The sequence below is a fragment of the Rhipicephalus sanguineus genome, chromosome 6 (assembly GCF_013339695.2).
Source record: "Rhipicephalus sanguineus isolate Rsan-2018 chromosome 6, BIME_Rsan_1.4, whole genome shotgun sequence".
In the NCBI taxonomy this organism is placed as follows: Eukaryota; Metazoa; Arthropoda; class Arachnida; order Ixodida; family Ixodidae; genus Rhipicephalus; species Rhipicephalus sanguineus.
Genome location: NC_051181.1, coordinates 144,502,205 through 144,526,251, shown reverse-complemented (window position 1 = coordinate 144,526,251; position 24,047 = coordinate 144,502,205). Strand labels below are relative to the sequence as shown.

General features: G+C 42.2%; 1 protein-coding gene across 14 annotated transcripts in view; it reads right to left on the bottom strand.

Annotated features, from left to right (window-relative positions):
• Nucleotides 1-23,625, bottom strand: part of LOC119396633 (complex I assembly factor ACAD9, mitochondrial) — a 65,755-nt gene extending 42,130 nt beyond the window's left edge. For 2 of the 14 annotated variants that reach the window (XM_049417170.1, XM_049417171.1), the window contains exons 1-15: nt 23,271-23,622; nt 18,254-18,347; nt 18,080-18,181; nt 15,175-15,281; nt 10,400-10,500; nt 9,420-9,570; nt 8,776-8,878; nt 6,493-6,566; nt 5,751-5,826; nt 5,549-5,619; nt 4,631-4,750; nt 3,805-3,933; nt 3,129-3,208; nt 1,767-1,893; nt 1,004-1,081 (exon numbers count right to left, since the gene is read on the bottom strand). In XM_049417170.1, the coding sequence (XP_049273127.1) occupies nt 1,004-1,081; nt 1,767-1,893; nt 3,129-3,208; nt 3,805-3,933; nt 4,631-4,750; nt 5,549-5,619; nt 5,751-5,826; nt 6,493-6,566; nt 8,776-8,878; nt 9,420-9,570; nt 10,400-10,500; nt 15,175-15,281; nt 18,080-18,181; nt 18,254-18,347; nt 23,271-23,486 (1,629 nt within the window). In that variant the 5' untranslated portion in view covers nt 23,487-23,622. Of the gene's footprint in view, nt 1-1,003; nt 1,082-1,766; nt 1,894-3,128; nt 3,209-3,804; nt 3,934-4,630; nt 4,751-5,548; nt 5,620-5,750; nt 5,827-6,492; nt 6,567-8,775; nt 8,879-9,419; nt 9,571-10,399; nt 10,501-15,174; nt 15,282-18,079; nt 18,182-18,253; nt 18,348-23,270 lie in introns of all 14 variants that reach the window. The other 12 variants (XM_037663918.2, XM_049417168.1, XM_049417164.1 and 9 more) reach the window with 12 other exon arrangements.
• Nucleotides 23,626-24,047: the final 422 nt, after the last annotated feature.

Below are 24,047 nucleotides of genomic sequence, written 5' to 3'. Positions count from 1 at the left end.
CTGTACCAGTGCATACGTCCAACATAGTGTTGTAATGTTTTACGAAATGTAGGCTAAAACTGTACTGAAACTCGTATTTTTAAACAAAACTACCCCACACGCTGTACATATATCCACTTGCAGTATAGGTGCACTTTTCACATAGCCAGGTTATGTGAAACAGCTTTTGAATAAGGTTTACCATTGTTTACTTCAATTCAAACAAGAATTTGTAGTCCTTAAGTATTTCAACTAATGTTTGATGGTCATGCTTGGGTGAAAGATGATCGTGGCCAGACAATGCAAATGTTGGTGCATGTACAAAGCTCACCAACTGAAATCTGATAACTGCGACTGCATGGGGGGCGACGCTTACTCGGCTATGGCAGAGCAGTTAGTCATCACTGGGAGACCACAAATTTTGAATTTTGTAATTTTCCTGTTGAAGGGGCCAGTCAAGCTGTGAAATGCAGCTTTTTCCCCTTCACACCAAACCACGCATATACTGTACTCTTATGTACTTTCAATGTGGCTGAATAAACTCAAACACAATGTACCACAAAGGCTCCTGTTTCCATCATATACGTGTCGGTATATATCAGCTTGGTGTCCCTAGTGCTCAGTGGTTGCACTAAGAGCACATGTGTATAGAAACCCTTCAAACAGCTTGAATTCAACAGAAATTAGCACTATAGAAGTGGAGCAGTGCATACAGAAAGAAATGAAAGAAGATGAAATGACGTTTGGCAAGCAAATCGTAACGTGATAGATTTAATATAATCTCTTTATAGTGGGCCTGCACTTGCATCTGAACAGTAAATGCGTTCCCTGGAAACTCTCTAGGTTATCTAGTGCACTGAGAGACTTTTTCTGGACAACTGACGTTAGGTCTTTGGACAGACAGCTAAGCACTAATTCAGAGAGGAGCACTCTTTAGAACACTGCAAAAACTTTGTGCTTTATGGTATCAAGGAATCCAGCTGGCATGACAAAAGAGGGTGAAGGATTTTTATACGATACTTGCCTTCCCATAATGTTGTAAAGCTATTTCTACTGTGTACTTGAGGCGTTTGACGCAGTACTCCAATGTATCAGCTCCACCCTGCAACAAGAAAGCGCTTGTGCTACAATCAAGCAAACGTTGAAAACCAAATACATACTAATCAAGCATAGAATACATGCGAGACACACTATTTATGCTCAATGCATAATCTGCATGGACAATTACAATTCCCACATATTTCATTTGTTACATCTACGCCTAACAATTTGGCCACATCAAGCATGCTAAAGTCGTATTCCTGACAGGAAGGCTGTAAGGATGCAGCCCATAGTGTGTAAATTTATACAATAAAACATCGATGTCTTAGTATCCAATATTTAATGCACTTAGATAGTTTATGCACACAGAATGGTTCTGTCAAATGTATATAGAGATGATTTTCACGTTAATTTAACACTTAAACGTTTGTCAATGAGTACTACAAGGCAGGAGGCACGAAAACCACAGAAACATGCATTGGTATCAAGGTCAGCAGCACTGTGATATGTATTGCTAGATCACAGGGCGTAGCTATAAATTTTTTCAGGGTGGGTGGGGGGGGGGGAGGGGGAGTCAACCACCCTTTATGCAGGTTCGTGCATGTGTTTGTACGTGCACACGTATATATACACATACAAAATTTTAAAATTCCCAGCCCCCTCGGCTATGCCAATGCACAGAAGCAAATTAGACAGATTTTACTGGTGCACAGCAAAGACAACACAACATGACATCAATGACTCACTTGCAAGGACGGATGCAGAGCAGAATAAAGCTCCAAGTCTTGGACAGGCTTGTCGGCAGCATCACGACGGCGTTCCCACAATTTCTGTATCGCTGTTATAGGATTGGCCAAAGGATTCCTCAGTTTCCTGTATTTCAAATCGAGAACAGCAAGGCTCATGTTTATGGCTTGAAGTTTCAAGACTTAAGAGTACTTCAGTACTTGATAGAAGTTTACACCTGCGGTTATTTGGTCACTGTGGGAGGCCCGGAGAAGTATGAGATTTTTTTTTCCAACAAGATAGTATACATTCACCAAGAAAGGAAAATGCAACTTTCTTTACTGTTCTTCATGAGACAATAGTGTTGTGTCCTAACCTCAACATTTCAATAAAGCAATTCATTGTTGTTGGTTGACAACTAATTATTTCATTAACTTTCAGGGCATCACAACATTATAAAATACATCCGAGTGTGTTTTTTGCTGTTTAGATGATTTTTTGTTCGGAACATTTATTGTGCGTGACGTTTTATTTTTTAAATATTCCAATCAAAAATATACATGCTTGTAATGTCTTAGAGTTTATTAAATAATAAACATTTACTTTTTATTTGAAGGTTATCTTGAAACACTGCATTTCCAGTAATGATTCAGTTTAAAAAAAGATAATGAATCAACTTTCTATTACACTCTTCGAAGTTGTCGTGATAGCATTTAGACAAATGCACGTACTACCCATCATTTCTGTACTAACAGGTTCAACCACACATTTTCCAAAGAATGTGCAAGATGTCTTAAATGTCTCTGATTTCATTCATGCCTGCAACTCTGACGTGCCAACAATTTTACCGTATAATGCCTCAAGAGCACACAGCTGAATACACCTTTAGAATATCAGAGATTCACTATATGCTGCAATAAATTAAACAAAGTTGTAAATTATAGATTCACTTTGTCATATTCTTACATTTGGGTGCTATGGTATAATCATGTGGAAGTGCTGAATGAATGCAAATAGGCAAGTAATGAAGTATATCGGAGACAGAAATTCTCTAGGACAAGCTTGTAATTCTGCTAATGTGGCAAGAATACCAACTTCACAATTGACAGTCACCAGATCAAATGCTGCTGCTCACACCAACCCCAACGTTTGGAGGACGTCACTGTAGTCTCCAAGTGAACAAGTGCTCGTCGTCACAGCTGCAGAATCCACCCCATACATCATCGACGCCTAGTAATAAAGACCTGATCATACTCTCTACAGTGCTAGTGATAGGAAAATTCATACAGTGACACCATCTCATAAAGAGTGATAACATTCACAACACGCATGAGTCAACTATTGCCACACGTTCAAAGAATAATTGCACAAAATATACTCACAATATGAGATCTGCAAGCTGCTTTCCAGTGTACTGCAGACCCATCAGAGCAATAAATAGCCGTAGAATTTCATTCGTTCCCTGAATAACAAGCCAGGAAGGAACAAAGCATAGTTTCAACTCTTCACTCCGGTACATGGCATAATAGGGTCATGGAACAGCACAGTGCATGCCTAACAACATTCAAGCCCCTTAACTACATTTGAGTGAGCTAGGAATTATAAAGCTTTTTTCATATTATATGCATCACATATGAAAGTCCGGCTTGAAGTCAGTGTCAGTCAACCAGTGATGTACTCAGCACATGTAAGAGCCTGCAAGCTAGAGTTTGAATCATGCTGCACAGAATACTTTGACAGTAAAGAAGAACAAATCTGAAAAAGGTTTAGCTGGACCAGGTTAAGCGTAACTTACTATTGCATTGTATTTCTTGTATATTAGCTGGCTTAGGAATGAACAATCAGCTAGCATGCACATTCTACTGCTATGCTATCAGCCCACAACTTCACAAAATCTCTACAAGACTGCTCATTATGCAAGCTCTCTTGCACAGCGCGATCAACAGCACATATATATACAGTGACAAGAAAAAAAAAAAAGCTGTGTGACACCAAACTTAATGATCTCACAATCCACACACTACTATACAAAGGCAATTACTTCTACAAGTGACTCACCTCGAAGATGGAGAGTATTCTGATGTCTCGGTAATACTGTTCAATGGGAAGTGACCTCATGAAACCCGAACCACCATGGATTTGAAGGCACTCGTTGACTACGTATTGTCCAGCATCTGAACTGAACACCTGCAGGCCACGAGTAAAGAAAAGAAGACGAGAGATGGAGAAATGACCCGGTAAAACCTCACAGAGTGCAAAATTAAGCAACATGAGAGTGTTCTTTTAAAAACAGACTACATGGAATTTTCTAAATTTATCCTACAAGAAGTTCATCTCAGTCTCAGTACATTGAATCTATTTAAAGCTTAAAAACAAGAAAAAAGCTTCATGCTGTTCAACTTAAAAATTCAACTTAGAGTGTGTTCCGATAACTAGCCTAACTTGTGGATATAATTATTTTTGCAAGAAATACTTTTGTTTTTAGTAGCACACGTTTAGGGGCTAGTTGGCGAATTGTTTTGAAGAAACACTGAGAAAAGGGCCCACCATAGAAGAAAGGTAGTCTAGTAGCATGCATTGTGTGCTGTGTTTATTTTTTTTTTGCGCAATCCTTCCTTTCTGAAACTTTTGTCTTTCATTACTACTGTTTTCTGCAGGTTCCTTTCCATGCACGCTTAAAATATGTACAAGTATGCACACACACTTTTGCCTGCGATGCACTGCTGACAACATGCAAGGTGGCCTTTGAAGCTCATTTCACGAGTCACATTACAGAGAACAGCCATCATTCAGGACATTTTGGATACTAAAGGGGCAAGAACAAAAAGAAAGGAACCCACCTTGTTAATTGCTCCAAGAGAAACAGCAATAACTCGTAACTTACCTTAACTATGGCACATTCTAGCGCGCAGTCAGGTTCCTCGACAACATCGATGATTGCGGATGCCACATACACCATGCTTTCTATTGCATATGTCAGACTTGTCATCCTATAAATTTTGTCCTGAAATGAACAGAGCGGAACCACAAGCCCCTTACTGACCGTCCCACACTTTATGCAGCCATCGATTACACTTTTCAGAGCGCTGCTAATAGGCACCCGTTTTTGCACTGAGCGTCGGCATGCCTCGTCCTTCGTAACTGAGAGAATGAACACAGTGAAAGATGGAAACGAATGCATAGTGTGGAGAGGATGGCGAAAGCATATGGAGAAAAACAGAGTGCCACACGAGGCTACTAGATGGCACCATACTATTTGCAATCTGCGCAGTCAAAGCAGTGACATTCATGCCATCGAGACCAAGGGACCGATGAAATAAAAACACACGTACAGCTGTGCTCAAAATTTGTCGGTAATCTTTCTGTAGCAAAAAAAAAAAAGCTTATTCCATTAAGTTCTATTTCCATCACAAGTGGATGCACTATTGAACATCGTACGAGCTACATCTTGCGCTGATCTATCCCTAAAGGTTGCTGCTTCTTCATGCTGGACTAGCCATTACTACTTATAGTTTAAAATAGTGAAAATAATACGTAAAAAACACAGTCACAAAAATGAAGATGAAGGCAAATGCAAAGTCATTATAATTTCTGGTTCATTCATACCAAGAGCCACCTAAATTTTTATGTTAATGCCAGCTCTTATACTAAGAAATTCAAAACAGCTGCCAATGAAAATATCCTAGGTGAATGCTATGACAAAAGCCTGCTATGACTAGCTTTATATAATTTCTTTGAACTTCGCTGCGAATTTCTAAAAAATGACACATCTTTTCAAGTTGATTAGGGAAGAGGTGATCACCTTGATCAGGTAGAAGTCACACAGGGGTTTTTCAAACTGCACACGTTCAACAGCATACTTTGAGGTGTACGCTGAAAAAGACGCCAGCAATATCATCAGTGAATGCATGGTTTAAACCGAGTGTATTACTGCTGATGAAAAAGCTCCCGTGACAGCTCTTGTTAGCAAAAATAGGCAATAGAGATGGTATGAGCATGCTTACCAATAAGTTCTCTAAGGCCACCAGCCAGGGCAGCTCCCATTCCAAACCTCCCATTGTTAAGTACATTCATGGCTACCTAAATTGGGGGAAGGTCAAAGAAGGATGCGTAGACACAGAGTTAACGAGGTTAATGAGCCCAGCTTGTATACACAGTAGGTTCTGATATGCGATATGACACAAGGATTTGCTTATGTGGGGCCAAGTCCTATAATTTGTGTACAGAAAGCAATAAGGTTGGTGTGTGTGTTCCTTCCAGTGGTAGTGACAGCAGAAAGACAGCGAACCCCCATTTCATGATGCCATGACACATCTATCAACAACGTACTGAAACCAAAACTGGTCTTGTAGGGACAGACATTAAAGTAAAGTAGCTAAAGCACACTCCATGCTTCATTTAATAAATAACTATAACAAGTCAGAAATGTCGGGTAACTCAACCGCTCCCTCTGCCTATGCATCGTTACTGCCACTGCCCTTCATAGGACCATGATGGTCAGTCTTGCACGCATAAATTTGTTATTCTTCTCTCTGTTCAGATTATTCCTCCGCAAAAAAAATTTTGCACAATCTCTTCAAGCTGCACTGTGAACATACAGCCTTTCTCACTGTCTTATCAGATTAGAGCTACAAGCAAAAAAGAAAAAGAAACAAGGAAAGAGGAGCAGAACGACAACTTGCGTGGCCATGACCATAACGTACGACAGACACGCTACATTGAAAGTCAAGCGCTTGTTAGGCTCACCTTAAATCCATCTCCCACTTCCCCTAAGATGTTTTCTGCAGGCACTGGTGTGTTGTCAAAAAATATCGACGTTGCTGAAACAGAAAGTTCACTGTTAGCCTTTTAATTTGCGACATTTACATGCCACTAGAGTGCACGACACACGACACGCTGCAAAAGCTTATGCAGAAAGTTTTGGACACATGTTTACTATAGGAGGTATTCACGCACGGACGTCATCGTTGGACTACAACCGAAGTTCTCAGCAGCACATGTTGTTTTGATATTTTTTCTAAGAAAACAGCGTAGTGAGGTGCAGCGCCGTCAACCATCAGATTGTCATATACTGGATCGCTGAACGACCATGGCTATGGTGGTGCACCCGCTGACGCCGCTTGGCAGGAGGAGTTCAGTGGATACCTCCTATACTGTCAACAACAGATTTCTCAGATGCTTTCAGACATAGCACATAATCAGGATGACTTCGAGGCATCGCAACTACAAGGATGTCTCAAATTTCAGATGCTGAAACTCTTTGCTGTCAAATTTTTTGGACATGATAGCAGATTCAAAATGGCATTATTTGAAGCCCCTATAGTCACCATGTTGATTATCTTGTAGCCTTGATCTATCACTCTTGTGCACAAACTCGTCTGCCGCTGTAGCAGTTCCAAAAAGCCAGCCTTGCTGCAATGCCGCAGTGTAGTGTGTGTTCCTTGTTGTAGTGTGTGTTTCTTAATTATACAAGTGTGCACGCACAGTACAAGCATCGAGACTTCTGACAGGCCCTCACAGCTATTTCTGGCATGGCTGCACTGATTTGGGCCCTTGAGGGCAGTAAAAATTCACGCATTCATTTTCTTTGGACTACCCATTTTTCATGAGATTTTGTGGCCCCTAGGGTGTCGGAAAAATGAGATGTTCTCTTTTTGTGATTGTACTCTAGAATTTTGTCTATCTCTGCTAGCTGTTCCTTACGCCTGTGACGATCCTGTTTTCTTCTTTGCTCTACCTCTCAATCCACTAATACTTCGATCACATTTTGCTGATCTCCATTGCTGACCAGTCTACACTCCCACCTGATTCAACCAACAAAGCCTGTAGACCAACTTGATTCAACCAACAAAGCCAGAGCCATACCTTATGGCTCTGGCTTTAATGTTTACGTTCCATTAGAATGTGCTATCCTCGAATATTTTCTGCAGCAGCCACGGTCACAACCTGCTGCAAATACACACCTGTGTGTTTTTATTCAATTAGCATTCTTTGAAAATTTTACGCATTCTTTTGGCACAATACCTGTTTCTAACCTCTTTCTTGCCAACCTGAGTCAATGGGATTGTAACGCCAAGTACACGAACATTTATGGCTATTCCTCCAGGTTCGGTGTGTTCCACTGGATAGGTTGCCCATATAGACAAGCAGAGCAAGCGTCAAAAAGTGAAGAAGCCAGCAACTGAAAACTGAAGGAGTCAGCTACTGAGAAGCAAAAAAGTTGGCTTGACGAGGAGATGAGTGTGGAGAAAGAAGTGGAATGACCAAAACTGGACCAGAGCATGCACTGAGAGTAGAGCAGTGATCTGCAAAGCAAAGATGCCCGTAACACCACATTGAGGTCTGCCAGACAGATCTGAAGAATTTGGATATGCAGTGTTGCTAGTACATTGTTTCAATGCTAATTGCATTAACATTCATTGTGAGATAGCTTGTGCTGCAATTTTTGCCCTTGGGCAACCAGCATGGGCTTCGCGAGGCAAGGCAGTGCCTTTGTTTTTGTTGTGCAAATTTTTATTCCCCATTAGTGCAGCTCTCTTGTAACCCTTGCATATATTTTTTCCTTCTAAAGTATCGAATATGTTTTCTCAGTCTTTATATTAATTTGTTCTTGTTTTGTGCATTTATGTAAATTAATTTATTTTCAGCATCTAACAATGTTACTCTTTTTTCATGCAACCACCAGCCCAGTCAAGCTGTCTTTTCAACGGCTTTTAGCCAATGGTATCTCCCAGAACTCTTGCACTTCTGGAAATAAATCTGTATTTTATGTATTGTATTGTGTTATTTGTTTGAAAATCTTGTAAAACTACATGGAAAACTCTTGTATGTTATTCACCTGCTATCCACTGTGTTTCTCTCACTTTAACCACATAAGATGCAATGAAGTGAACGCTGCCATCAGTGAAATGTTGGTTTTCAACAAATTAAACCGGTGCCTTGGCTGCCTTACAGTCGCTCTTACAGATGACTTAAATACAAGTTTTTAAGCTGTAAAACAAAGTCTTAAAAAAAACAAAAATAACTTACTATTTGATCCTCGGATACCTAACTTGTCCTCTGGTGTGCCAGATGTGATGCCACCAAAGGCCCTTTCCACGATAAATGCTGTTATCTTGTCCTCCTTTTTCCTCTGCAGGCAGCAACAAAAGTGAAAACGTTTTCAAAACTTGGCAGTGGGTACTGTACAGGGCACTGTGTACCTCATGCTCATAGCTGGCCCTTAGCTAATTACGCAATAGATAAAGATCACATTAATGCAACTTTAGCTACATGCAATAGCGGCTTTTTGCACGCAGTAACATGAACACCACATGCCGCTGAAATCAGTTGCACTGCCAAAGCCTCAAAACTTTAGCATACTAACTTTCCAACAGTAAGCATAAGTTCACTATAAACTATTCTCACCTTTACATATTATGCTAAATGGGAACAGTGGCTGATGATCTCTAATAACTAAATTGTGCACGCTAAGCAGGCTACTGATCTGTTAATAAGCTACCATGAGGCATGAATATATTCTTTGCAAATGCTTGTAAGTAATAATATCATAAAAAAGAATACTGTGATGAAAAAAAATGATTGCAGCCATTCTTTTGGTTGTACCTGAAAGGCAGAACCAAAAATTAACGACAGCATTGCATGATGCAAGTTAGCAGTTGAGGTATACGTACATCTACTCCCTCCACTCTGACCTTGGCAAAAACAGTCATAATATCAGCGAAGCCACCGTTGCTGATGTAGATCTTGCTGCCATTCAGGTAGTAAGTCTTTTTATCAAGGCTAGGTGTCGCCTTGAGCTGAATAGATGCCGCATCGCTACCACTGTACGAACAAGAAAAGAATTTATTTTAAAAATATGAAGGACACCTTGCATGCTTTGCATGTTTATTGTTTGACATTTTGCATACTGCATTACGAAGGCAGTTACATAACGGTGCGCTGTAATGAGAGAATAAAAAGAGAAAGATTGGCAGTGCACAATTATATCCAGAGTACCGCTCGCAGCCTGAATGTACTTGGATGGAGGTTAGGGAACCATTTAGAGTGCATTCCTCAGTCGAAAGGAACATGAGTGTAGTACACATGTGAATTTAGCATTCTGGCGCGCATACGACTGCCACGCTTTACAGCTGACAACTTGTGTTTGGCAGTACTGGCACCTGTCTAAACACCTGTGCAGCGCACCCACATAGCAACATGAAGAACATGCAGCTAGTCTGCCAGTGAAGTGAGAGCCACATGGAATAGCATTCCCTTTAAGAGTGGATTGCCTTGTATCTACATGCACTTGTGCAAACAATGAGAAAATATGCACGAAACTGGAAAGTGAATGCAGGGACTATATGTAGTTCTAAACAGTCTGCAGGGCAGGTGCATACTTGTCCAACTGTGGTTACAATCTGAGATAAAAACAAAGAAGAGAGCACATTTTGTGTGCAGCCTCGGCTCTGTTCTCATTTTTATGTTTACATTTTTACGCAAAGGCTACAACATGGTAGTTACCTCCTATCATGATCGTTAAAAAGCTTGCCATGTGATCACACAAAGGATCCTGGCTGCCTTTTCTGCACCTGACAGCTATGGAAAAAGATTATTGTATCGAGTTGTCGGTAAAAAGCCCCACAAGAAAGGCAGCAATACATCCACTGACCTTGTTGGTTCAGTTAAGCAAAATGCTGCTATGTGCTCCCCCGTTGCGAGCTTTGGCAGGTACTTTCTCTTCTGTTCTTCGTTTCCACACAAAAGAATTCCCTGCAAGGCAGCCACAGAAGTCACAGATGTTAGGAGGAAAGACACTTAAACAGTGATTCGCTTGTTTGTAACATTACATGCAGAAGTACAGCCTCACAATTATAATCATCAACATCAGCATGGTTTAAAGTACAGTGCTGGAGCAGGCCTCTCCTAGTTAAGTAGTCATGCCAATAGTGTCTCAATAACAGATGATTAGTTATAAAAGACTGATAGTTTCCCAAGTGTAAACTCTGAAAAAAAAAAAAGAATGTACATATTTGGGTCATCCTCCTGTCACACAAATTTAATTGTCACTTGGCTAGCCTCATTTCCTTTCCCAAAAACTCTGCATTCGCTACTTTCCTACTAAGAATGGCATGTCCGGTTCATAGAATGCATGCCATTTGGGACCTGGAGGTACTGAGGCATGCGGCAATAACACAAGGTGCACGAGTAGGTGACGTTTGTTGCAGCGTGACAGAAAGATACCGTATTTACACGATTGTAGGCCGACCCGTTTTATCTAGATTCGAAATCTGAAGTTGGCGGGGGGGGGGGGGGGGGGTCGACTTACAATCGAAACCTAAACTAGTACCACCAGTTATGGCGTGACAATGAGAAATTAGGAACACTGTGGCATGGTTAAGATATTACCTATGACACTACCGACACTTACCGACACTACCTATGACATATCGTAGAAATCAGTTCAAAAGACAGAGACAAAGAAAGGACCACACATACACAGTGAAAACTATTAGCTGAGTTTTATTAAAAAACACACACGTATATACTTGTGCCTTTGAGGAGAAAAAGCCACAGACTTCTAAAGCTGCATCCAACTATAAGTTTGTTAATTGTAAGGTGAAAGTTTTTCTTTGGATATGAATTTATGGATGGACATATTCTGCCATTTTCACTGCAAAAATAATTTATTTCTCTTGCCAAAAATCGCTCATAAATTAAGCGAAGCTGATAGTAGGCTATCGCGAATATTTTGGCAATATGGCTGGCCAGCAACAGCATCATTATTCACACCACTATCGATAGTATTTTCACGTGGTAGTGACGGTGAAGTATGCTGCAGCAAGATTGGGAAATACGGTGCTCTTTATTTGGGCGAACTTATGCCCAGAAAATAAAAACTCAAAATACCAGCGATATATGCTGCGCACTGATGGTGGCAGGAACAGTCGTGGGCCATCGAGTAATCTGATCATCGGTGGAACGTGTTGTCTTTTATACATCAGTCATCGAACCTTCCAGCGTTATTGCTGGTGCTCGCGCAAGCTCTCGATTAAGCTTGACTCTTCGCGTCCAGCGCGTAATCTTAACAGGATGATCTCAAACAATCGTGAAGCTTCTCAAATATTACGGCATGGTCTGCGTCAAACTTTGCTAACTGTCCTTGTAAGTGAAACCCGAATACATCAAAACAAAGCAATAAACATGCGTGGCAGTAATATCGCTAGTAATATTAACGATGGTACTGCTGATTGCACTATCGATAGTTTGTCGATAGTAGTGCTATTGATAGTTACAAAAAAGCTATCGATGATCGATAGTCAATTTACTGATAGTTCTGCATCACTAGTAGCGAGGCCGTCTATCATGTTGCATGCCATTGAATTAGATTTTCTGAGCACTCACCAATAAATGAAACCTTGTATCTTGCTGTTCAGATTTTTACCACGTCCTCTTTGCACAAGTATGTATGTGTGTTTTGCAATAAAACTCAGTTGATAGTTTGCACTGTGTACGTGTGGTCCTTTCTTTGTCTTTGTCTTTTGCGCTGATTTTTACGATGATGCTGAAGCAACTCACCCACCAAGCCACTGTTTTGTAACATATACCATATTTTCTCGCGTATAACCCGCATGTTTAGCAACAATTCGGGGAAAATTTTCTAAATATGATCCCCACATATTGCCGCAAAGCTAGCTTCCCAGCATAGCTGTGAAGCACAGCCGTGAAGCCACATTTGCACACCGGAATTCATGTTCTTTGTCTTGACTTTACAAGACACACTGTGAGGCTAGTTGGTGACACTTTCTTAATTCAAATATTACAGCGCCACTTTTTACGAGGATAGGAGAGAGAAGTGCGTGACAGGATGGGCGCCGACTCTAAATATGAAGCCAGCACCTATCCTGTCGTGCACTTCTCTCTCCTGTCTTGGCCTGGTGGTACGCGAAATTGTCACGCAAGAAGCCCGCGTCTTCGCATCAGAAACGGGAATGCCAAGGACCCACTTCAAGGCCAGCAAGGCATGGGCATCAAAGTTCATGGTGAGGGATGAAGAGTGGGCTTGTGTAGTCAGTCTAGCAACCATGTAAATAAATTTTGTTTATTAAGTGGGCTCGCGTGGGTCTTTTTTATTTTATTTATTTATTTATTTGCTGGGCTATTTTAGGGAGGTTGACCTACACTCAAGTCAACTTACAATCATCTAAATATGGTACATCCTTTTTTTTCATAGAGTGTAGATACACATGAAGTGATGACATATAAAAGTAAATGCACACAATAAAAGTGCCAAATGCCTCACAAAGCATTCACCGCTATGGCTGACAGTATCGAGCAAGGTTCTGTACTAGAAAAGAATATGTGATGCTGCATTCACAGCATTAGTTAGGTAGTCGAATGAAAATAGGCATCATTGGTGCGGAGTGTGTAAATCAGTCTGTGTAGTCACATTTTGTTTTCAAGTCACACAATGAATCACATTCTACAAGTATCCCTTAAACGCCCGTAGGGAACATAATTCTCACCACATTTCAGCGCCTCTATCTCCAAGACGCCTAATTCCTCTGCCCTAAGATGGTTGCTGCATTTGAAGTGTGGTAAAACATTGACTTAGGGAGTGTATGTCGACATTGACGTCTATTTGTGGTCGGTGTGCGGGGCCGATTCTCGATTTGTGATCGGTGTGTGGGGCCGATTCCGGATTTGAAGTGCGCGGGAGTCGCCGTGATGGTGATAGTGGAAGAATGAAGAAGCGCGACTATGCTCGTGTTCGTGCGCGGGCTCGAGGGAATCTCTCGAGCGACGGGGACAGCTCGGCGAGCGACAGAGACGGATCGGGATCGGACATCGGGCCACGCCCCGACATCACGGTCCTGCCCTGCTGGTCCGGGCCTCGTCCTGGCTTCTACACTCGCGAGGGCCTTCCAGGCTGGGCGTCTTCCCACCTGTCCCCGGGATCCTGTCTCCAGCGGAGTCCCTGGGGCTGACTGCTGCTGTTCCTGTCCCGGTTCCCGTCGTTGCTCCAGGCGTGACTCCAGGCGTCGACTGCCGTGCTAGGATGCTTCCTGGCATTTACCTGCTAGGCCGGGCTACGCCCCGGTACTGATTCAGGGGAGCACGACGCGCCCCGCCTCTTCACCCTGACTGAGAGCGGCCGTGTCGACCACACCGATCGACGCACCAAAGCGGACCACATCGCGGTGTGAGTGGACAGACTTTAAAGCTAACTCCGCATAAGGACGCGAACGCGCATATGTGTTTATGTAGTGTAGTCCCGTGTGTGTCGATTTGTACATAAAGTGGTGTCTTTTTGTCCTTGGGTGATCTCTGTGCACGTCTGGCTATAACCTGCGCCCACATTTGCCCACAGAAGTAATGCTTTAGAATCAACTGGAAAAAATTTTAGCGCCTCTGACGCAACCAGCTACGCGGTAGCTCAATGCCCGTTGGCACCACCGACACTTTTCTCTCAGTGCGAGAGTTCGTCGTGCAGGTTTTCACCAGCTGCAATAACTGATGGATGAATGTATTCGCCGCAGTGAGCAAGGTGAGCAAATGCATTTGCTTCAAGTGTAGAACTAGTATCTGGTTCACTTCTAGAGCCGAATTTAACGAGGAAATAAAGTTATTGACATTTGAATTGCAAATTATGCAGTGGGAATAATTTCCCTATGGGCGTTCTACGATGCCAATCCTAGGGGTGCGATTTTCTGTTTCTCTAGATGGAAACGCGCTTGACGGTTGAAGAGGACCTGGATTGGTACTTTTCTTTACCTGATGGTGTAAACGACTTTTGTGACAGTGAGGAAGATGATGACGCGGACGAACCACTGTCCGTAATTACTTGCTCGAATGGTGATGCAACAGACATTTACCATACGACCGCAATGCAAGGTGCTGGCTCCTCGGACAAGTTTCTGGACGGATACAGTGGAAAATAAAAGGCAGCAACGCACGTGCTCCGAAAGCCTTCCAAGGTGGAAGAAAAAACATTAGGTGTACCAGACCAAGTGCGGCTTTCACCTGCACCGCATTTTCCTAGAGGAACAGGAACCTTCAAACGCTGCCAGTGTCGTTTAAGTAAACAGAATGACAAGATGTCGAAAATTGTTTGCTCTACGTGCAATGTGCAGCTTTGTGCCGCGCCATGCTTTGAAAAATTCCACCACGGTTCTGCCAAGGGCCCATAGGGAAGTATATTACCACACTAATAATTTTTATTTAGCGTCATAATAGGGAACTTTTGACGTTGCAGTGTGTTCCTTGGACAATAAACAGCGTTTTCAAAGAATCTTGCATTAGTATTTACAATAGACACGTTACGGATGTTTAAGGGGTATGCTGCAACAAATGTGTTGCATCTTTGGCTGTTAGTACATCTTTTCCAACTCCCAGCAGACAAAAGTTACCACAATGACCAAAGCAGAGGAAAAGCTATTCACAGACCTTAATGCCTATAGAATTGTGTGCAGCCAGAGTGACACCCAAGGATGCATCTTTTCCAGTGACTTCACATATCCTTGCATATTCTGTAGCTGTCAGGCCAAGGCCACCTAGAAAAATGGCAAAACATCAGCAATCAGTGAAATATACAGTAATTCTGGACTGAAAATGTAAACAAAAAAGTATTACTGGAATCTGAAAAGTACAGAAGGCTTAAAAAGTTGTTGATCGACAGATACATAATTATTTGGGCCATTCAAAAATATCGGTGCCAACAGCATGGGCTTGCAATATTTTTCAACATGCAAGTGACAAGTAAGAGCACACATTAGCTTCAGGAGTCTACCACTGTATGTAAACACAAATCGCACATAACATCAAGTACATGAATTGATTAAAAATGAGGTAAGCCTACAAAGCCCAAAATAAACACACATGCATTATTAAACAATATGCTCATAATGATACTCCTAATAAACCAACTCTCGTCATAACAATACGCTGCTACCACTAATGTCTTTTGAAACATGAACAAGTCTGAGCATTGTCCATATGATGCTGAAACACTGTGCCATATATATTCTTGTTCTAAAATAATCTATATACACAACAACAGCAAGTGGAACACATTTCTCGAAGCCTGTTGCCAGCTTTGAGTGGCAGTAACTGTTGGATTAAAATGTCTCAAAGCTGTGCTGCATCTTTAAAGACATACTAGTGGAGTTCTCTAGTTTTCACTGACTGCAGTTTTTTAGCATGCCCTGAAATCTAAACATACAAGTATTCTTGACATCGCGGTGTGTGGCCAACACAGTTTGGTTTTATTTTAATGCCTCCCACATAGGTGGCGGAATGCAGTAGTCACTATGTGTATATTTTAGCATCTAGCTGACAAATGTATGTTATTAACGTGCAAGTATTGTGGATATCTGTTCTATCCACTAAGAACAAACATGCAGTGTCTTTGCTGCCATGCATTTGCTGCCATGTCATAGCTGTCATGTGGAATATGACCAAGGAGGTTATATACTATTTCTTCTGGAGTGGAGGTGGCGCCCCCGTAAGTGAAGCCGGTCGCCGCCATATTGTAAAAGGAAAAACTCGGAAGCAGACGACGGAGTGCGCTCCGTTGCCCCGCCGTCGCAGTTGTCTTTGGGGACGGTGGCAAGCTTTTGTAAAGCAGTTAAACATTTTACGAGGCCATGGTGACTTCGTGTGTCGCTTATGGCTGAACAAATCGCAATAAGAAGACGCCTGGGATCACTTTTCACGTGTAAGTGTCCTCACTGTAAGTGTCACGTGTAAGTGTTTCATGTGTAAGTGTCCTCGTGCATGCTGTTAACTGGAAACAATTTGAAAGGTGCGCATACACGTAATACATGCGTACAGTTGTATCGATGAAAATTTTACGCTTTAAATGTTCGCTGACACGACGTTGTACGTGATTTTTAAGTGTATGCACGAAGTACCAAATAATGCGGTGCAGTCTAGCTGGACGTACCGAGCATTATTGGTACGAGTAGGAAGTCTGAACGCCCTTTGAATTCCGAGCGTTCTGGTGTTTTCTTGCAAGTCAAGACTGCCAGCGTGCATGCGTGTCCGGTGCATGGATATCAAATTTGATGCATGTTTATCGAGGAATTGGCAAACGCAACATTCCATGACGTGATTATCCGTGTTACGTGTTTCCAAAAGACTGCGCGCAGCGTTCTACCTGGGAACGTGCCGGTCGAAGAAGTGGTTAGAGAGCTAAGGACGGTGACCAGCTCTGACCACCTCTGCTCCATGTAAAACAATTTTATCTCTAAAATAAGGTGCCGCCCGTTTCATGGCCGATCCCCCGCGATGGGTTGCGCCAGTTTGCCAAGGAACAACCAACCAACCAACCACCTCTGCTCTATTCACTTCGCAGAATGCTGCTTCGACAGAACGGGGCAGACAACCAGGGCAGACGGCCTGGCAGTGTACCTATAATTTTTCCTGCTTTCCCAGCGCATCTACAAAAGCCTGTTAGTTCCTACCTCCTTGACGTAGCTTCAACACAAATAGTTACGAAAAGAAGAAATTGCGGCAAAAGCAAGATGTAACTCTTTTGAAATCCGACCAAACCGAAACCGAAACACAGAAGGACGCGGCTGATTTACTTTTTTATGCATCTAGTCTGAGAGGGTGAGCTACCTCGTTTCGAGGCTCTACGCGCAGCGCTTGCCGCGATGGCACACGTCGCCCACTTAGGTTAATGCTTGCGAATCCTCCTTCTGGCCAAATGTTCGCATGATGGACGTGTGCTTATGTAAAGAGAATAAGTGCGTTCCACGTTAGCTTGTGGTTACCCCTTGAACACTAACGCCATTACATCACAAAAACCCAGTTCCTAGTAACACATATGTAATTACAGTGCGCCAGCGCGCTCGATATACGAAGCACCCCTTCGACAACAGATTATTCTGAAAGTCTGCAGCTGACAATGGGTGTATGACATAATTTGTTTCATAAACGAGAAGAGGCAACTGTTCGTGGGTGTATCTTTAAAGCAGTTTCCATCTCATTTTTTGATTGTGGGACTGCAAACCAACGCGCGCGCCGCGCGTATTCCATTGCCGTCTATGGCGGTCGCGCCCTGTTTTTCCTCTAGCTACATGGCCGGCGGCGGCTTCACTTGCTCCCGTTGGCGGCGGCCGGGACTGCCACTCCAGAGGTTCTATAGAACCTCCTTGGATATGACGTAAACTTTATTTACTGCACAAATGGTATTAGTACACGCAAAATATTCAGATCAATGCTGGTACATTCTGCCTAGCTTCTTTTCTTGTTGAAAAGTATGGTCAACCTGGCCTACCTGTATTAAAAGAAGTCAACAATGAGGTAAACATGATACAATTCCTAAAAGCAAGATGTTGCACCTTACCATATTCTGTTGGAACTTGTAATCCAAACAGTCCTAGAGCCTTTAAGCCATCCAGAATTTCCTTTGGTATGTTCTTTTCCCTGTCTATTTTGGCAGTGTCCACTGAAAGAGCAGAGTTTTGGTTTTGGTCAGGAATATTAGGACTGGCTACGCACATGAAAGAATGGAGCTCACCATTCTCATCGTAGAACCTCCGGATGGCCTCTACCATAGCTTCGAGCTCCTCAAGCTTCTCGTTTGTTAGCACCTCTGGGTACGCTAGCATGGCCTGCAAATTCAAAATTGAGGACCATGTCACAGAGCTGAACCCTATGCTTAAACATCAACATTATGCTGCAGGCCATTTGTCTTATCACGTCTTCACGAACTTTACAACAACACATCGGTGTTTGATGTAGCTGCTTGTCCAGCTGTCAGGTGTCTTCCTGTACCATGATCCTCAAAACTAAACAAAGCTGCCATTATGTAGCGTTATAATTGACAGCGCTAAGACAGGAACAAAACAAAACAACACCTACCCATCTCAGCACTATAATTACACTACACATCAACAACAAACTCAACTCGCGTCATTGCCACTATGTTGCACATAACGTTACGTAAATTTACCGATACTGCACATTATCATGAAGTGAAATGAACTCCCATAAAACTTAACCATGGAAACTGATGCAACAAAGTTTCAAGATCTTATACAAAAGGTCAGCTCTAAAAATGGTGGCTTCTTTTTTTGTGTGTCCATATCACAAAGGTCTGGTAACGTCTTAGTATTCAATCATTTTGTTTGAAAGAGATGTTTCTAGCTTGTTTCTTTTTGTCATTGTTGCCATTACCGTTATGCCCTCTGTTTTCCATTATCTTTGCGTCGCACATTTGTTTCACTGAGCCCTTTCTTGCAATCTATTTATTTGTGTGGGTGTATTATGAATATTAATGAATAAAAAGCTAGACACCATTGAATTGGGGGGGGGGGGGGGAGGAAAGGATTTGCAGCAAGACACATGGGGCATAAGAAATACATCAGAATGAGAATTTTATTATTAAAAATTGGGCAATATTGTAGCTATTTAGTATACAGAAGGTATACACATATATAAGTTCATAATTCTGTGTCCTCCAGGAACTGTCACTATCTCTTTCCAAACTTACTGTCTGTTATCCAACAGCTGCAGTACTAAGGTGCATCTGGAATAAGTTCAGCCTCTCCTAAAATCTTACCTAACTCTGAACGCCTATGTTCCAGGATGCAGCTGGGTTTCAGCAGGTGTTAAACATTCGATGTAGCTCAGAATGATAGAACGTTAAGCTGCATCCCAAACTTTATTTTTTCTAATGCAATGTCGCTCACTTGCAGCAATGTGTAAAGGTATTAAAAAAAAAAAAACTTGTTTTATCTGTAATGCGCAACGTACAATAAGCATTAGACTGCTCTTTGAAATTTTCGTTGGAGTGAACATTTGCAGGTGTGAGCAGGCAATAAGTTTTTGAAAAGTAATAAAAGCGTGAGCCACACATGTTTTTAGAAGTTGTGCCTCCCAGTGGTGAGGTGGAAAGATGGTTTTCTTCCCCCCCTGCTGTCTATGTGCACACAGGCCTTGGTCTCCACTAACACAACCTGTAATTTACTCGCTACTGGTTTCGTTAGAATTCTCGCCACTTGATATTTGAGCTAGTACCATTATATTACGCGCCAGGCTATCCTTGAAGAAAGCAAGATGCATTAGAAGATGAACAATGAAGAAGATGCACTCAGTCACTGTCATTACAAGTGAAAGAAGAGCCAATGATGATTGTAGTTAGTTACAAGAAAACATACTCACAAACAGGATAAGTGCACTTATCCTGTTCATGTATGTGTTTTCTGTGCATTTCTTGTGTTTCAGTAGCATGGTGCAATTAGTAATTACACAATGAAAACTTAATTCAGGACTGCCTCTGAAACTGAGAAGGTGACATACTAGAACAACAAAAAGGTTGTGAAAGCCAGCTCTATCTAGTTCACAGGTGTTGAGCGGGCATTAGCCAATTATGTCAGATGCTGGTGCAATTGAATTTCTCGAGTATCAGTACACTCCACTGCTATAGCATTGGCAGAGTGGCTGAGGGGTAGGATCCTGAACTGTCATATCAGTTGTACATAAATGCGGGTCCTTGTGTCATCGCATAACGATAATATTTTTTTCTTTGAATTTTTCCCTCAAAGATTAGTTAAATTGTGTTATAATGCAGCTTTGTCAGGTGCAATGATAAAGATCCTATAGCCATTTCATTTTCTCAGCTTATCACACTGTCACAAAATGGGATGAAAATGGGGCAAGCATCTGTGCAAACTACATACACGTAGTAGAGTTCAACAACCTATTTCCTGTACATGTCACACATCCAATTTCAATCACATCCTTTTTTTTTTGTTTCAGTCAGTCATCTTCATTATTTTTCTTTTACTATCATCGTTTTTCCAGATTTATATTAAAGGTTGAATAACCGTGACCCCCAAAAGAAATGTACAGAAACATCTGTAGCACAGAATTAAATGCTCAGTGCTATGAAGCTGACTGCTTTTCCTAGCAGCCTGCAGCCACACAGCACACCTTCGCTGAGAAGCTATTTTTCGTTCAAAGTTATTGCACAATATCATAACCTAGGGAAAGGGTAGTAAGGTACAGACAAATTATGCGACTCGCTCATAGTCTCACACTGTGCCCTCCAGTGAAGTGAATTTTTGTAAAGTCAATAACAACTTGTTTTGAGAGGATTTCAGAGTGGCTCTAGATAAAATTATGTAAAAACATAAAACCAGCTAACTTTAAAAGTGTGGCATACTAGGTTTGTTGGTATGTCACGATTACTGATGGGTACCGCAGTGTTAGGCAAAAGGGTGGACAAAGTGAGAAATGAAGGTGCCTTTGTCACTTGGTCCAGTCATCTTTTGCTTAGCACTATAGTTTTTAGCAGTAAACAGCTTTGTTTCAGCTTAGTAACCTTTAAAGTACACTGCTTAGATGAATGCTCTCACAGGGTAGTTACCAGATCTTGAGTGATGCACCATGCCCATTAGGTATACAAAAATTTATGTCAATAGCAGTCACAAACCGTTTTAAATGAAACAAAAACAAAACAATAATAGAGAACTGAACAAAACAAAAAAGCACATATGCAAAGCGCGAGGAAATGCTCCCCAATTAATTTTCATCTTGTGGTTACTCTCGACATGGCAAAACGCAAGTTCAATTTTGTCACAACTTTTCGGTAACGCTATAACTTTGCTTTCATACATTGTGGACCACCTATAATTCTTGACTAATAATACTACAGTAGGTGGTAGCCATATCTTTCAAAGCTAACAAGAATGATGGCAGGATGCTATTTGCGGATGATAACCTCATGAGAACTTGCAAAAAACCAGCACAATCGTGCGGCTTAAATTTGGCATAGAGCTGAGTTGGTTGAGTTTCTGGTTAACTGATGAATTTTTAATGCTTCAGAAGAAAAATAAAATATTCAGAATGAGAAGAAAAGCCAACAGGACAGGAAGAACACTTGTTCGTCAACCGACTGCTACACCTGGAAAATATTTCGCAGCTGCAGCCCAACCTGTGCCCATACATGCACAAATAATCTGCAGGTCTGGTCCTTTGTATACTGGTCAGCAGAATCTGGTCCCTTTGCACACAACGCGCTAAGTGATATGCCAGTGCACAACTTTATTTCCCAGTACAGCTGTACTGAACTGATATGGGAAAGTGCAAAGTATAAAAATGCAGATTGATTCACGATGCTACAACATCAAACAAAGCCTGATAAATGTATTTGCACTTCCTCTATCTCACTGCAATGAAAGAGCGCAACCAAATGCGTCACGAACTTGTGCAATATACATCCGAGACAAATGGCTTCATGCATGAGCCATGATTCTGTGTAATTAGCCTGCCACCACATGACATGTGCAAGTATGCAAACAGGTTAGAAAAATATACTAGAGTGGAGATTACATCCCGTAAGTGAAGCCAGATCTCCACCATGTTACTACAGGCACGACAGAATGTTAGCTTAAAGGGAAGCAAAGGTATAACGTTTCCCTCACAAGCCCTAAGAGTTTAAGATGGGTAATTGTTTCATATAGATATTGTTCAACATGCCTCTCTCAAAGCCCTCGCAAATTTTATTAGAGATCAAGTTACGAATACTCAACTGGATATATTACTTTCATTGGGAACAGCTGTCTCTCAATTTTATAATTAACCTAGCATTTACGTTACCAGAACAAAAGCACTTCATCTCTGATGGGACATCACATGAGAAGGCTACATTTTTGCTGGCTTCACATTTGCTGCTAGAAAGGCTCAAGAGCTTCCGCTCCAGAATTTAATTTTTAAGAACTCCTTGGTTGTACTCTCCAGGAGTAAAGATCAGTTCAATGCCTGCGTTATCTTGTCTCGCTGTGATTTTTTTCTTTTTCTCCAAAGCGCTGAAAATGCATTTACCCGGAACTACGAACGCTGCCTTTTTTATCCTCCCCGATTATCGCTGCTGTTGCTAGCCATATCTGTCCGACTGCGGCATGGTTGCGACATATTGCATCCTGGTTGTGGTTGACTTGGAGAACAATATTCCACGACTTGATTATATGAATCGGGTGGTACCTGTGAACCATATCTGCGGTCAGCCCACTAAGTCCACTGTAGATACGCGTACACGTTATAAATAGTTAGACTGCCAGCATGCGCACTTTCATTGAACTCTACAAGGCTATTCGGTACATCACTTATCTCTGTTTATCCTCCACATCCGCCTAGCTATCAATCTGCCTCTCATCCCTTTGGAAGCGGGTGCTCTATGGGCACCCGTTCTGCCCCTTTCCTTTTTCCTACTACAGGTCGAGCGGCACTGGCGAAATCTTACTTGCAAAGTTACGATGCAGGAAAGCCCTCCATCGCGTAGGAGGAAAACAAGATCACGATCGACGGTGTTCATTGATTGCATCACTGCATCAATATGCGGAGCTGCCGAAAACACATTTTCTGTCAGGATTCAATAAAGAACGCCTCAAAATAGTACACAGTATTGCGGCTGCGTTTGATGAAATATGCGAAGACTGCCTCGAGTGCGTAGTCTGCCGAGCGAGCGTGCGACCTTTTCGCATCACGCGCGCGCGCTTCCATAACTTCCACGCAGGAAGAGAAGCACTCACCCTTTCCATCTTCCCTATAAACATATTCTTGACAAAAGGTTCTCGCTTGACTTTTCCCTGGGACAGATCGAGGGGACGCTCTTCGACCACCGGCACTCCCATGTGCGGCCCAGGAGCTGTTTCCGAAACGAAACGCCGCAGGAGAAGCACGACATCGTTCCGGCTCGGCGAAAACGTCCTACAACGCTTCAGGGTGTGTTTCAGAAGCAGAGACATACTTCAGCGTTGGCTTTCTCGGTGTCCAAATGACCCCCGAAGCTTACACGAACATAATGCGCAATACTTTAACACGCACGCTTCCAAAACACTTGCGCGAGCCGTCCGGAGGGCACAGGGCACGACAGAACACGACGCAATGGGAGATGGAGATCATACAAAAATTGGTTTTGATTTCAGCGCCACCTATGCAGTGTCCCGTATCCCGTTATGTGCAATCATACGCAAACCATGCATACGCCAATCAAGTTTTCACACCACCACCGTTCGAAGTAGCTTGTTACGTTTGTTTCTAGCGCAGTTTTTTCTAGTTTGTGAAAAGCGCTACGCACATGATGGTACGTACAACAACGGCGCGAAGTTCGAAACAAATCTCGTTTACATGTACACGTTTTGTATGAATTAACACTCGGTTCCAACGTTCGCGATATCGTTATCAAGTGGAACTGAACGATGTTTTCGCGAATCTGGCTTGCACGGTTTCCCAGAAGGCTACGTTTTTAACAGTGAAGATGCTTAAGGTATCGATAACTTGTGCTCCGTCGTGCAAAACTACACAGG